This window comes from Tripterygium wilfordii, chromosome 12, assembly GCF_013401445.1.
Source record: "Tripterygium wilfordii isolate XIE 37 chromosome 12, ASM1340144v1, whole genome shotgun sequence".
NCBI lineage: Eukaryota > Viridiplantae > Streptophyta > Magnoliopsida > Celastrales > Celastraceae > Tripterygium > Tripterygium wilfordii.
The window spans coordinates 950,809-966,004 of NC_052243.1; the positions used below are offsets into that span (position 1 = coordinate 950,809).

Genomic DNA, 15,196 nt, shown 5'->3' on the forward strand with positions numbered 1-15,196 from the left:
AGACAATCCTACTTAGTACTTTCTACAAACACGCATCTTCATCACTCAGTCTTCCCTTGACACTTCTCTTATCTCCGAAGAAAAAACTCTGATGCAGCTTCAGTGGGAACTGGTCCAGCAACAGCGAAAGACACAGATATGGAGTCAAGAATAAAACTCGATCTCAATGCTTCACGCTCTCGATAACAAGGACAAGATGTGGAAGACAAAGATAAAAATATTCCTTAGAAGATAATAAGAACAAGCTACACTACTACAATAATCTCGTAAGAGACTTCTTTTCCAAATTCTGATCTGCCCAACGGCTACAACGAGAACACTTAAATACCAAAACAAACTAGGGACAACGGTTACAAACTTCAGTCAAAGAAGAAAAGGAGCAGTAAATCTCTAAGAGAACAACGGACAAAAAGGAGACTCTTTAAGAGTCACGTGACTTGATCCAAGTCAGCTACAACAATGCTTGGTTGACCATCCTCCACGTCATTGGACTTCAAACTTGCATGAGAATCCACTGCATCAAACTCCTTCGGCTCTGATACTGTTGAAAAATCTCCCCGTTCACGTTCACGCTTGTCTGAGCTTCCCCAGTGATGGGGCAAAGTCATGGAACCATAGTTCAAGAACCACCTTCCATGGACGAGTTGCTTTATAAGGCGGCAGCTGCCGAGGACCGCCGTCTTTTACAAACAGGTCAGAGCTTTCCTTAATTGAATTTTGTTCTGCAATTATCAGCTTCATCAATCATATTTAGATTCTGGAATTTGTTCACGGCCTTGAAAGCTGTGTAGGCTGAATTCATTTTGGTATTGAATGCTTCAGTCACTATCACATTGAACAATAACAAATAGTTTACATTCCTTTCTGCATCTATCACTCTTTTTACTCTATAAAAATCAACCAGAAGCCCTTCTCTGTTTGTTTACCACCCTATCTTACCAACACCAATTGGGGGTTCTAAGAACAAAAAAGAAAATTGTAAAAATCTTCTACAATTACCCATTACTCCTTATCTTATCATCTTCAGTAGCTTTGCCTCGCAAAATTATAACTCCGGTCAACAATGGGTTCTTATGTTTCAATGCATCACTTTGATCTTGAAGAGGAAAAGTAATGAATTTCTGGTTCTGTCCAGTTAAAGTTATTTAGCTCTTATGGGAACTGAAAACCTCCACCTAGTCCTTCAGCTTGTGCAGTGCTATCCGTTGGTGGACTAATGGCGATCCAGAGCAACGACAGTGTGATTGCAATGAGACCTGACCAAACATACACTATGGTTGGTGTCTTACCTCTCCTACCCATCAAACCCTTTGCGAAAGGATAAAGATGAGCCAGCACCCAGAAGCTAAAGAAAGCTCCACCCATAAACTTACTCCATTGTGGAACTGTGCTGTAGATGGTTCTTGAGAATGCAATAGCCATTGCAACTATGTTTATCATCCCAATAACAATTGGTGGAATCATCAATGAAGTCCATTTGACAAGATACAAGTCCGCATAGATGTCATCGACATCCTCTCCTGCCGATTTGGAAGTCAATGTGAAAGAGATTTCAATTCCTGCAATCACTTTCAGAAGGCCTTGCACAACAGCTGCCAAGTGAGCACTGGTTCCTGAGATGAGCCAAAACTGTTCATTCCTCCACCAATCTTCCAGTGCCACACCAGACCATTTTACTTCCAGTATCGCAAGCATGATGAGGCAGATTGTTATAATCAACAGGTATACCAAGAAGGTAACACTCAGAGTTTGCACAATGAAGTGTCCAGAGATAAGTGAGAGTGCAGGTAGGAAGCAGTACACAATCAAGAACATGGACGTGAATGGATAAACACCGACATTAAGATAAGCCATACGCTGGAGTAACTTTAGACGTCTAGAACCAAGCAGGGCATTGTTTCTGGAGAAGAAAATCTCAACTGAACCTGTAGCCCACCGGAGCACCTGGTGAAGTCGATCAGTGAGGTTAATTGGAGCTGATCCTCGGAATGCATCACGCTTGGTTATGCAGTACACTGAGTGCCACCCACGGTTGTGCATTCGGTAGCCTGTCACCACATCTTCTGTCACAGAACCGTAGATCCATCCCACCCTGTCACCCCATTCTGTTTTGTCCTCATACCTGCCATGGAAGCATAAGAAGACTTGACAATACATATCACAAGGAGTTTTATAGTCGAGGCATTGGCGCATTGCTTATTCTTTATAGCTTCTGCTTGATTGTTAGTGCAAATTGCAATGTTTTGTACCGACAATAAACCTAAGTGTTTTGCATTGACAATAAGCACAGACCAAGATCTACAGAAATGTAAGAAGAAATGGGCATATACTTACCAACAGGAAATGACTGAGACTGCTTCAGCAACTGTTGTTGCATCAAGAGGCTCACGGGGTACTCTGAGAGCACCGGGAGGACGTCCAAACTTGACAGCAGGATGATCAGCAAGTGGACGGCCCTGGAACTCAGCAACGAGTATAGAGTCGGCTAGCATTGTAGAGTTCCCAAACCGCTTGGGCAATAGATTTACATCAAGTTCAGGATCTAACTCTTTTGCCTCCAAGGCTTGTGTTTCTGAGCCATTTCCCTGAGTAATCTTGTCAGGTTGTGGTGGATCAAACCCGTATAGCGCAAACCTCCTGAACATACAGCCAGTTCCCACATACACTGGGCCCTGCAAGAGTTGATGCATAAATTGATCCATTTGCATCTTTTTCGACAGAGAACATATCATATTTGAGCAAATATAACTATGCAGAATCAGAGTCGGATAGAAAGGACTACCTGCACACCATCAAGGGCACGCATATTACCATCAAAGAAGACAGTGTTGTGGTTGGCATACCGGTCTGAAGGATCAATGCCTTCGAACCTTTGTGGGAATTGAATGTAGCAGAGGTTTTCACCACCCCTGTCCATCATGAAGCACATTCCTTCACGGATGGCTTTGCAGTTGTAGATGTAGTGATCACAGTCCAAGTTGAGAATGAAAGGGCCATTTGACAGAATAGCTGATGCTCGAACCAAGGCATTCATTGCGCCAGCTTTCTTATTGTGGTCGTAACCTTGTCTCTTCTCACGGGACATATAAACAAACATAGGGAGACGTATGTCCACATCCGTGAAGTCTAAAATATTGTCATCAGTACCCCCGAGAAGCGGATCACAGCTAGGAGGTTTCAACATGACCTACAAGTATTTTGATGACATTATTGTGTCTTTGTATATAGACGTATCTACGTTGATGAAATGGAAGTGGGAACAAGTGGAGTACCTGGAGAATTCCGGCATGGTCTCCTTTAGCATGTTCTCTGGAAGAAACAGCCCAAGTTCCTGGCCAGTGGGTGCCATCTGCCATCCAAGTGGCCTTTTGGACCTTCAATGGTTCCATAGGATCAGCTCCACTCTCCCTCATGTGCTTTAACATCTTCATTTCTTCCCTAGCATTGAAAGCATCCGACCTCCTCCTGATCGAATCAGGTAATCCATTGATCCTTACCTTAAACTCATCGTATTCCCTCTTAATTCTTCTCCGGTCCTTGACAAAATCAGGTCTGCTTTTGTTCTTTGTTGGGTCAATTTTTAAGGCGAAGTAGGAATCAGGATTCCTTGGCTCAATATTATGTTTTCGACAAAATGGAACCCACAAATCAGCAAAGCTTGCAGCCTCAGCCATTGCCTCAAAAGTGAGGAGGGCTCCTCCATCGTCAGAAATATAGCATGCTAGCTTCTCTACAGGGTAATCAACAGCTAGGATTGAGAGAATAGTGTTGGCAGTGACAAGGGGTGGCTCTTTCTCAGGGTCTGCAGTGGACACAAACAGGTCTACACCAGGAAGGTCAGAGCGGCCGGTGGGATTGGATGGTGATGGCATATCGAATTTATCATGGAGGACCTCGAGATCAGTTGAGCGGTTGACAGGGGTGAGCTTTGGAATCTGATCAAGGATCCAGGAGAAGGCAAACCATATTTCACACACAATTGACATAAGCCATAGCCATATTGCTTCCTCATTTGGGTGATTTACTCTCCAGTTCAAGAAGAATACAAGCACCACCAACCGAACAACGATCAACAACCTGGGAAGTATTCATTGCTCACAAAGAATTATTACAAGGTATATAATCATTATCCTTAAGAACATATATGATATAACTATGATTGAATTTGAAAGATTTCCTTATATTGGCTCACTTGCATTTCTCTATTTTCTTGGCACATATTTTAAGTCTTTATATGCACACACACACACACGTCTACCTGTAAGGACTGATAATGCCTGCTGGGATTGGTGTTTTCCGGCTGAGTGGCTTCCAAGGCTTGTCTGTATTTTCCATCATACCACCATGGAATCCCTCGTCCCCATCGTCGCCATACATATCATCCTGAGGCCAAAATGCATTGCCATAGCCATATGTACCTTTTGTCTCAAACAACCACCTGTTATGATCAAACTCCCCATTTTGGTTCCTCTTCATCATAGTCATATTATTAGCATCCTCCTTCCCTGGAGCAGGCAATGGCAATGCACGACTCGGATAATCTCGATCGTCGTCAAACTCGGTTTTGTAAGGCTCCTTACAACCAGGACACAGACCAGTTTCCTTTTGTGCATCAAGAAAGCAATCTCTACAAATCTTAAACCTGCACTCACAAGGAACCACATCTTGCCCTCTCTCATCCTTCATGGCCTTGCCATCACAAGAAGGCATTGAACACGAAGAGCCTTTCGCCCCGGCCATTTGTGGATGTGTCACCTCTGAATCTATCACCTTGTCCATCAAATGAGCTCTTGTGACACTATTGAATCCTCCTGTAAACAGAGAATTTGAAACATATTGTTCCTCTGCCTTCACTGCCACGGACGAGTCCATTGGTTGATTATCCGGGGTAGGAGGAATGTGGACGGTGTAGTTCATGTAGTCGCCGGACATCTCCCCTGACAAGTCAAGGTCTTCCCTTGATAAATTCACATATCTACCACTTGATGTTCTCCTGGCAAACTTGACAGTTTGGCCGCTCGAACCGCGATTGCTTTGCGAATTACTTGAACCTGCAGGGCTTCTCATTGCCTTCTTCGATGGTTGTGAAGATAGAGATGCCATGATCAAATATTTTTGTTCTATGAACTAATTATTTTCATCCGTTATGTTTGAATACATGGAAACCTGACATGAATTTGCAAGAAAAATAAAACAATGTGCAGCCTTTTTTCTTCTTTTTTTTTTGATCAACCAATGCAAGAACAAACTTAATTGGGTTTGAATGAAAAGTTAATGAGAGAATAGAGGAAGAAAAAGGGGGTTGTGAGTTTTCTTGGCCATGATAGAAAGTTGAGAAAGAAAGTTGAAGGAATTAGATGAGAAAAGAACAATATTAATGGTGAGAGACCAAGTCCATACATGTTAATTACGAAATTTAAGGAGATGCATTGTGTGTTGTGGAGGGAGACTGCCCTTCAATCCAATACACTTCTCACTACTAATTTCCTATTGGCTCAAAAATTTTCAGTTTTCGGGTTCTAGCATGACAACTTCACTAACGCTGTTTTGAGTATCTCTACGGGTATTCTTACATTTCCCTCACAGTTTTATTTCAAAAAAGTATTATGTCTCTCCCATTCCAACTCATAAGCTTTTTTTTCCTTACATATTCTTTCTTCATCATCGTAAAATTTCAGACAAAACGATTTTGTCCCAAAAATTAAACAGAAAAGCAACTTTGATTTCGAATTTGTATGCATTTTGGAGTTATTGACTAGATTTTCGTGATCCGTCAAGAGCCTAAGCGCGAGGCCCACGCCTATTAGTAGAGCCCAAACTTAAGTGCAGGCCCATTACTGGAACCCAAACTAAACCTCAACAAAGGCCCCAGCTCATTTGTCAAACCAAACCTTAAATATCTAAGTCCATTTACTCGAACCTTTAACCTTTTTTTTTTTTTTCTTTCTTGTTCGGTGACATGGCATATACGCAAAACAATTCATCTGCATTAATTAAGCATAAAATATCAATAAAAAGTTTTTATTTAATTAATGCTTTATAATAATTTTGACCACTAGAAAAAAAGGTCAAGCAAATAACAATCCTTGTTTGGAAGTGATACTAATCTCTCACTAAATGGGATCTCAGTCCCTATACTTACATCAATCAATGAACAATATCATTTACTGAAATGATTGGAATCCTTATATTTTTTAAACTTTTTTTGTGAATTTTCAAATAATTCCAAAGGAAGGCCATGTTTCGACCTCCATTTTTAAGTGTGAATTTCAAGGCACATAGTTGATAGTCCTAGACTCCTAGTCCTAGTCCTAGTCCTGGCAAGACATGAAAGACCCACCTTCCATTTTCTCATACCCACTATGTCCCCACTTTTGTTATGAACAAAAAAAACAGGGCAATAGACCCCTCACTAACTCTGAGTAACTCACATGGCTTGCTTATAACAGGTTCTTTATAAACCCAAATAAGCAACTTTTGATCAAAATATGTTTAGATTATCTGCATACACTATTTGTTCACTAGAAAGTGTCAAGTCACTTTTACCTTTTGTTCAAAGATCAAAGTTCATCCTCCCACTTAGGAAACTCACCAAAATGGTTGTGCAATAAGGATTCCTAACAAGATCAATCAATTTTAAGTCTTTTTGTTTAATCAATTAATAATAATCTTCTAACTTTATTGGATTGGAATAATATTGGATACTCTATGGGCACGTTTGGTTAACATTTTTTACAAGCATTTATACTAGTTTCTAGTATAAATGCTTTGTGGCTACCAAACGACCATTTTGGGGTGGCAATCCCGAGGCATTATTTGAAGCATTTTCGAACCTTTTGGAAATGCTTTGATTTTGGACAATTTTTACAGCATTTTGGTTTTTATTCCCATTCTGTCCTCACCCTATTAATGAATTGCCCAGATTACCCCATTGTTCTCAGCTCTATCATCGTCAACCTCACTCACGCGACACGATTTCTCCTTCGTCAAAACAGCTCCTCCTTTCGAATTTCATGTCACTTGACCAGCTCCTCTCGAATTTTCTTCTTCGTTTATGGCTTCTCCTTCCTCAACAAAAAATCCCTAAAAATTTTATCATTTCAATTCTCACCACAACTTCTATAATTTGTAGATAATCTATACTACCATGGAGGATCACTCTCACCAAATACCTTGGATTGCAGAAGAAAGAGGTTTGTGTGTTTGTGGACAAAGGAAGAAGAGTGGTAGGGATTTTGACCGATATTAGGAAATTGCAAAACTTGAAACAGCGAATACAACTCGACTACAAGCATGCCAATTTATTGATTATAAAATATTTATTCTTTTTAGTTGGTTTTTTACTTTTTTTAACTATAAAATGTGAATATTTAGGAATAATAGGTAATAAATTAACTATAAAATGTGAATTTTTTGGAATTAAATAGGTAATGAATTTTTTAACAAATTTTGTGTAATACCCTACACGTATTATCTTTAATTTATTATATTATTTTTAAAAATTAAATTGTAAATACAACAAATATGCATAATACCCTTACACGTAATTTATCATAATATGTTACACAGCACAAATGCTAACAACAAAATTACAACCAAACACCTACTCAGCATTTAGGTAGCATATCTGCTACTAAAATTGTCCAACATTTCTGCTATCACCCTTTCTACTGACATATCTACTACTTTACAAATGCTCTACCAAACTAGCCCTATAGCTCTTTGGCCATTCAAGAGGAGTTTGCAACTTGCAACCATGTGCTCTATATAGAGGTCAAACTAGGAACAATCCTATTATTTGTTGGGTGGTTCAAGTACATGCAATGCAAGACAAAAAAGATAATGTTTTTATGGTCTTTTACATCATTGTTATGTGTGCAATATTATTCTTTAACATCTTTTAGAGATACCAAGAATTGATACCCATTAGTATTTATTTGCTTTTATTTGTCCATCATTATATATAATTGTATTTAATTTAATAATAATGATAGAGAGTTAATACTTAATACCACAAAGAGGATGATAGCTGGCAAACTAATTAGTACTTAATCAACAAGGTAGTTGTAATTAGGAAAGCACGATTGATTGTGGGTCAAGGCATCAAATGGTCTTTCAATGTGCTATTAGAATGGACCCATTATAGCATCAATTGGTATCAGAGGGTGTTCTGAGCTATCAACTATTCTTTTACCTGTTTAAGCCAACAAGGAGTAGTGTCATAATGTTTCTTCGTGGTCGTGGAGAAGATTTTCTTGTTCGTTACGCCTTTTTTTTTTTTTAAATAAATTATTATGTTATTTTAGGTCAATAAAGTTCAGGAATTCTAATGTATTCTTTAAACCAATGGTTGTATGCATATATTTAAAGGTTTGCTTGCCTCAAAAATAAAAGAAGAGAGTTTATCATGCAAAGTTTGCAATATGATATATTCTTTTCACGTTCAGTGAGAGAGATTAATATACAGTTGGTGAGAGATTGAGAGAGGAAAATGAATCTATCCGACCCTACTTGAGAAATTTAGAAAAATACAGTTATAAATTAAAGGAAAAATTGCATTTCTTATTTGTTGGTTGTTCTGTTTCAGTTTTTAAAAAAATCTATGAATTGAGAAATTTATGTCTTAGGATTTTTTATTTTGGGATTAATTTGAGGTTAGTGTTTTGGTTCGCTTAATTCTAAACAGAATAGGCACTTTCTCATAGTATATATATTAAGAAAAGGGTCTATTAGCAACATTATTACATGCTACAGGGCAATCGTAGGGCGGAGTTATCTGCTAAATTGCATAAAAGCTTGATGCCCTGACCTTCCTTTATGATTCTTAATCATGTTTTTTCCCTCTGAGGCTTCTGTAAAGTAAAATTAGTAAATCCAAGTTACAGAACCTTATTAAGTTACTGTATATGTCCTCGCTTTCCATTATGACCCTTGCATTTTGTTTTGTTTTGTTTTTTTTAAGTATCATTATGCCTCTTACATAACCCAACAAATCTGCAACAACAAAGGGCCCCAAACTTTAATCTTTTTATTTATTTTCCTCAGAATTTAATTCATTGTTCTTGTAATTCTCTTCTTCTCTCTGTCTGTCATGCAGCAGCTTTGTAAGGAAAGCAGGGACACGGGGGTTTACACTGATTATAGCAAAAGATAAAAATCTTGATCACTTTGCATTTCAATGCAAATCAAGATCTGTTTTTGTGTCAAACCCATCTCGAGTCCCTTGAATTGAGGTATGGTTTTGTACAAAGGAGTTTCTGGGTTGTTGAATTTTGGAATTTTTTCGGGTTCTCCCCTCGAATATGTCGATGCTTTTATTGTGATGTTTTGATGGGTCAAAGATCGTATTAGCTGGCGTTATTTGTTTATCTGGGCTTCAATATATGCTGCTCTTGTGGCTGGTTTGTTGATTTGCGGATTTAATTTGTAGCAAAATCGGTTTGATGATTCTGGAATAGGTTTGCTTAGGCTGTTATCTTTAATGGGTAGTGTTTTTGATGATTTGTGGTTAAGCATTGTATTTCAGCTAAATAGAATTAGACATCGTCTCTTTGGTCACTGAGTAACTGAGGTCAAACAAATGAAATTTAGATCTCATTATGTTCAAATTAGCCAAATGATGGAGTTGGGCTCCCGTGATTTGTTGTTTTTGTATTATTTTCTTTCAACATAATGTTTTTTCTTCCTTCTTTCATTGGAAAATATGTTTATTGATTATGTGATTCATAGGATTTTTCGTCGAGGAATAGAGAGCATGATTTATTTATTTTTTCCTCCTTTTCTTTATCTGTCTTCCGGTTTCAACTAGTAGAAACCCTTTTTACTTTCTCAAACCTTTTGCTGTAAGTGACTTTTCTAAATCTAGAGAAAATATGTTGTCTTTTAGTTTGAATAATATGGTCAAACAAGCTTTCTGTTATAGTTTCGAAAGGTCAACTTGGAAAGACCAAATAATGATCTAATGCGTTGTTTTTTCAGTAAATTTGACATTTCAAGAACTAATATAGAGTCTGCTATCTTCATGTGTCTAAGTTTCTTTGTCAGCATTGTTGGATCAAAAGTCAATCCGACCTGTTCTCAACTAAGATTGTTTTGCGTCAAATTGTTATTGATCCTGGAAAATGCTCTCCAACGCGGAAACAAATGTTGGTTTGGGCTAGCATAAAGGGACGCATATACTCATGGGAAGTTCTGTTTTCTTAGAACCACTTCTTGAATGATAGGAAACAATAATTTAACTTGTTCATGGTTTTTGACTTGTTGGGAACTCTTCAAGCTGTATTGAACTCCAAACTACATCATACAGGGTGTCATTAGGATGCCACGGGCCATGGCACTGGAGCAAGAATTCTTGATAATTTCCCAAGTTGACACTGGTACTGAGAGGGCTCTTATGAGAGGGTTAATGAGGATGGCTTACTGTAGAAAGGGACACTGCAGACAAAACTTGTGCAGAATAGCACCTTTCATAACTAGATGGTTGTATGATGTCCTGGGTAAATGAGATAGTGCCATAGTGGGCCTGCTTTCCTTATTCAGTAGCCTGAATCTTTTGCGCTGCTAGACCAAGACTAGTTATGCCTCCTGGTTGCGTCTCTTTTTTCCTTTTATCCTCTCTAGCTCATATCAGTGTTCCTGCTTTGTCAATGTGCCATTTCTCTTAGTCTTAGGTATACCGACACTTCCATTCGAACTGTAATACTCTGATTTGATAGTTAATCATTTGTTATTATGTGGTTTTTCTTCAGATGTGGTTGATTCACATGAAAATAGCATTTGTTTAAAGTCTTCATCTTACGCGCTTTTCTGTTGATTAATGGTGAAAAATGTCTTTGCGTGTCTCGCTCTTTCATCTATGCAAAGGGTTATACTATTTATTAAGTGCTTTATATTTTTGAAATGGTAGTTGTCTGACTACTTCTGCTTGTTGCCAGTGGAGATTACGAGTCTAAAAAAGCATGGCCAGGCTTATTTAACAGGAAAATCTTGTTATTTGGATCCAACAATCTCCTGTCATTGTTCAACGATAGTAATTGTTATTATTTCTGTCTATTTCTTCTAACAACTAACTATGTCCATGGATTTTGTTTTCATTTTTTCTAATTATACTTTTCATGTGCTTTATCAGAAACAGGTCATATAGACATGACATCTATACAATGTCTTACCAACAGTATTTCTCGATTCATTCATCTGGTTTCTTGCCGGAAAATGAAGCCAATGCCTATTCACAAAGATTATGGGAATATGGTTGGTGCTTTAAAGATTTTGAAACCCATTCTTGATGACATTGTCAATTGTAAGATACCTTGTGATGAAGTCCTTTATCGAAATTGTGAAGAATTGGACATTGTTGTTAATGAGGCTCGAGAATTTATGGAAAAGTGGTCTTCAAAGATGAGCAAGATATGCGGTGTAAGTACTTTCTAGTTTTTGGTGGGAGTCTGAAACACTAATATGTTCTCCTAAGTCTAAATGCCAATTTTTTTTAACACATTTAGGTTTGGCGAAGCGAAGCCCTGTTTGTTAAAATCCAAATCTCCTCTCTAGAAATTTGTCATGTGTTATGTACATTGTTGCAGTCATCTTCATCTACTTCAAGCTTAGTTGGCATTCAGGTAAGTCGAACATTGAAATTGATTTTTCATGCACCAGTTTCCTATTACAAATCAATTATTACTCATGGAGTTTTTCATGAAATCATTTATATTTGTGATTGAGCTCCTTTGTTATATTTAAATGTCTATGAGATCATTATTCTCTTCCTTCCTTTTCGAAGTCCCTTAATAAATGTCTGTCATAAGTGTGACTGATTTTTGTTCAACTATTTTCCAGCACCGTATGCAGGAACTTCAATGCTTGAAGCATGAAGGAATAACAGAGTATATAGAAGAGGCTGTGAGAAGTCAAAGAAATGGTATTGTTCACTGCAGTGATCATCTTACAAAAATCCTAGAAGCACTTCAGTTGACATCAAACCAGGAACTGTTGAAAGAAAGTATGGCTGTAGAAAAAGAATGGATGAATGCTCAAGTCGATAAAGCGAAAGGCGAATTCGATCACATCAACCAAATTGTGAATCTCATTTCTCTAATACGAGATTGTATGCTGGAAATTGAGCAATTTGATGCCACAACCGGTGTTCCTGTTCCTTCGTACTTCCGCTGTCCTTTGTCATTGGAACTCATGTCAGATCCTGTTATTGTGGGTTCTGGTCAAACTTATGACAGAACATCCATCCAGAAGTGGCTTGAACATGGACTGACTATTTGTCCAAAGACCCGTCAAACCCTCAGCCACACAAACCTTATTCCCAATTATACTGTCAAAGCTATGATAGCAAATTGGTGTGAGGGAAACAACATGAAACTTTCCAGTGGATCTGAACATACCAATACGGTCGCTGCTCTATCTCCTTTGCCATTTAGTCATGTACCTTCTCAAGATTTTGTCCGCACAGATAGTTTTCGTTCCTTGCACAGTAGTAATTCCACATCAAGATCTTCTTTCGAAGTTGGAAATGGATTTGAGAAGCCGAAGATCAATGTCTCTTCCAGATTGGGTGGAGAAGAATCAAATGGCTGCCAGGGAATGAAGACTGACAACTTTGACAATCCATCTCGTGAACCGTCATATGTACATAGCCGGAGCGAATCAGTCTCAAGTGCAATTTCCAGTATTGAGTATGTCTCTCCAGCATCAAATGAGGCATCAATGATATCCGATAAGTTTGGGAATATGAATCTTGTGTCAGGGGAGATCGTATCTGAGTTTCCTGTTGCTTCTTTCTCAAAAAATGAACCCATATGCTCTCCCTCTCTGCTGGGGAAAAAAATCGACTGCTCCAACACTGAAGCAGAAGTAGCAGGCAATGGAAACCACAGCTATGGTGCCACTCACCCCTTTCCATTTTCTGATTCGGGATCTGATGATCTAACGACTACTTCCCATGTTATGAAATTGATTGAAGATCTTGAGAGCCAATCAAATGAATTTCAAACTAAAGCTGCTGCAGAACTACGTCTCCTTGCGAAGCATAACAATGAGAATCGTGCCATAATAGGCCGTTGTGGTGCTATTGTGCCGTTACTGTCTCTGCTATATTCACAGGGGAAGCTAACACAGGAGCATGCTGTCACGGCTCTTCTGAATCTATCAATCAATGAGGAAAATAAGTCCATGATTGCAGAGGCTGGAGCAATAGAACCACTGATTAATGTTTTAAAATCAGGAAATGATGGAGCCAAAGAAAATTCTGCAGCAGCTCTGTTCAGCCTCTCTGTTTTAGAAGAATTCAAGGCAAAGATTGGGCGTTCTGGTGCAGTTAAAGCCTTGGTGGATCTTCTAGGCTCAGGGACTTTAAGAGGAAAAAAGGATGCTGCTACTGCATTGTTTAACCTTTCAATCTTTCATGAAAACAAGGCACGCATAGTTCAAGCAGGAGCTATGAAGTATCTTGTTGAGTTGATGGGTCCTGAAAGTGGAATGGTTGACAAAGCTGTGGCTCTTCTTGCGAACCTATCAACAATTGGTGAGGGGCGCCTGGCAATTGCACGGGAAGGGGGCATCCCATTACTTGTTGAGATTGTTGAATCGGGATCTCAAAGAGGAAAGGAAAATGCTGCCTCTGTATTGTTGCAACTCTGCCTCAATAGTCCCAAGTATTGTACCCTGGTATTGCAAGAAGGAGCTGTCCCTCCCCTTGTTTCCTTATCCCAATCCGGCACACCAAGAGCAAAGGAAAAGGTATGCTGTCTAGTTTTCCCCCTTGAGTGGGTCACAGTACATAGGAATATGTTACCACATTTTCCCAATGTCCAATACATATGCCATAATAATCTGTCTTCTTACTGTTGAAACGAGGACAAATTCTCCCATGCTATCAGTGCTTATATTTTTCATGTCCTTGTGATTTTTTATTTTTTTTCCTTTTATTCGGCAATTCATTTTTTTGCCTTATGATACTAGTAGAAGTAATGAACATTGTTAACAACGCTAATAAAATAATTTATAAATTGTGAAAACGGCTGCAGTTGCTGTTTTGCTTAGAAGACTTGAAAACGGGACGTGGCTGTGACTTGTGGTTATTTCTACTTGAGTCTGTTGAAATTGTTGGGACCTTTTGAATTGAGTTAAAATCTGTAATAGATGTGAAAGATATCTTGTGTTTCTTATGTTATGCAGGCTCAGCAGCTACTCAGTCACTTCCGGAACCAGAGAGATGTGTCCATGGGGAAGAAAAAGTGATGAAAAGAGAGAAATTTTGCAGATTACTTCAATGTTTTTGGATAATCCACTTCGGACGATTTGGTTTCCTTCCAGTTTTATCTTTGAAAGTCTTGTTCCACGTTAATATTTTCCACTCTTATTCATTTCCTTTCGGGTGATGGAGCTTACTCATGAAAGTAGTCTATGAAGTGCAGAATGAAATTGGATTAATGGATTGTAAATTTAGGCAGAGTTCCAATTCTTTCTCTTCTTTTATTTTCTCCTTTCTTTTTAGGGTTCTACAGATAGGAGAACGAGTGCTAGCGTGGTGGGTAGGAATCGCTGCTTCCCCATAGAAGTTGATTCCTCCACTGTGGAGAGCAATGGCCTTTTAGATACTGTGTTGTCGTTGATTTGATGTTGTTGGTGTATATATTTTGTATATATATAATTTCATAGACTCGTTGTTAACTACTTTGAGTTGGGGTGGTTCATGTGTAGTATTTTTGTACAAAAATTGATGTTGTGGTCAAGTGTTGGGTTTATGTGCATGTGGGCCTGACTGCCTGATAGTCTGAGGTTAAGTTCATTCCGAATGTTCAAAGAGTAAATTTGCATGGTGTCATTCTCGAAAGAAAATGCTGATCCAGACACTGTTGTTTTCAGATACTTTGTCTCATTGCGTTGGATTGGCTGTATTCCCAGTCATATGTAAGAGATCTAAAACTGTTGGGCTTAAACAGGCTCCGGCCCACAATGATGGACGTTGTTTGTTTTCATTATTATTACATAGGCTTGGAGAGGCAATCTCTAGTCCGGCCCAAGTTGTAGGTGGCCCTCATCCATATCCGAACCAGCTTCAAGCTAAATCATATTTTCGCCGAATAACACATGAAAGTGAGATCAAGGTCTACTCGATCAGGTACATGATACCGTGTTCTAATAAAAAAAAGTGTTTGGTTGAGTTGTGCAGTATGGTATCACTGTC

The 15,196-nt window shown here is 38.6% G+C and overlaps 2 protein-coding genes across 5 annotated transcripts; one reads left to right on the forward strand and one right to left on the reverse strand.

Moving 5' to 3' along the window:
* Positions 1-690: 690 nt before the first annotated feature.
* On the reverse strand, positions 691-5,189 carry LOC120011360 (cellulose synthase-like protein D4). The gene is made up of 5 exons (XM_038862460.1): positions 4,259-5,189; positions 3,273-4,077; positions 2,783-3,187; positions 2,335-2,672; positions 691-2,122 (listed from the first exon to the last, which is right to left on the reverse strand). Exons 1-5 carry the CDS (start codon positions 5,101-5,103, stop codon positions 1,153-1,155), a joined length of 3,363 nt encoding a protein of 1,120 aa, XP_038718388.1. The 5' UTR covers positions 5,104-5,189; the 3' UTR covers positions 691-1,152.
* A 3,710-nt stretch (positions 5,190-8,899) lies between these two features.
* Positions 8,900-14,741, forward strand: LOC120010743 (U-box domain-containing protein 3). 4 transcript variants are annotated; one of them, XM_038861570.1, is made up of 6 exons: positions 8,900-9,233; positions 10,935-11,035; positions 11,129-11,415; positions 11,502-11,618; positions 11,836-13,746; positions 14,185-14,741. In XM_038861570.1, exons 3-6 carry the CDS (start codon positions 11,146-11,148, stop codon positions 14,245-14,247), a joined length of 2,361 nt encoding a protein of 786 aa, XP_038717498.1. In that variant the 5' UTR covers positions 8,900-9,233; positions 10,935-11,035; positions 11,129-11,145; the 3' UTR covers positions 14,248-14,741. The 4 variants fall into 4 exon arrangements, with proteins under 4 accessions (XP_038717498.1, XP_038717497.1, XP_038717496.1 ...); XM_038861569.1 differs by having other exon boundaries at positions 10,935-11,029; XM_038861568.1 differs by having other exon boundaries at positions 8,901-9,233; positions 10,935-11,415.
* Positions 14,742-15,196: the final 455 nt, after the last annotated feature.

Bases quoted from the DNA above. Each gene is read 5' to 3' on its own strand.
- LOC120010743 (XM_038861570.1), top strand. From the start codon at position 11,146: ATGACATCTATACAATGTCTTACCAACAGTATTTCTCGATTCATTCAT. The intron at 11,416-11,501 runs GTAAGTACTTTC...TAACACATTTAG, and splicing joins AGATGAGCAAGATATGCGGT to GTTTGGCGAAGCGAAGCCCT. The intron at 11,619-11,835 runs GTAAGTCGAACA...ACTATTTTCCAG, and splicing joins CAAGCTTAGTTGGCATTCAG to CACCGTATGCAGGAACTTCA.
- LOC120011360 (XM_038862460.1), bottom strand. From the start codon at position 5,103: ATGGCATCTCTATCTTCACAACCATCGAAGAAGGCAATGAGAAGCCCT. The intron at 4,078-4,258 runs GTAGACGTGTGT...AATACTTCCCAG, and splicing joins GGCATTATCAGTCCTTACAG to GTTGTTGATCGTTGTTCGGT. The intron at 2,673-2,782 runs GTAGTCCTTTCT...CAACTCTTGCAG, and splicing joins GTGCCCTTGATGGTGTGCAG to GGCCCAGTGTATGTGGGAAC.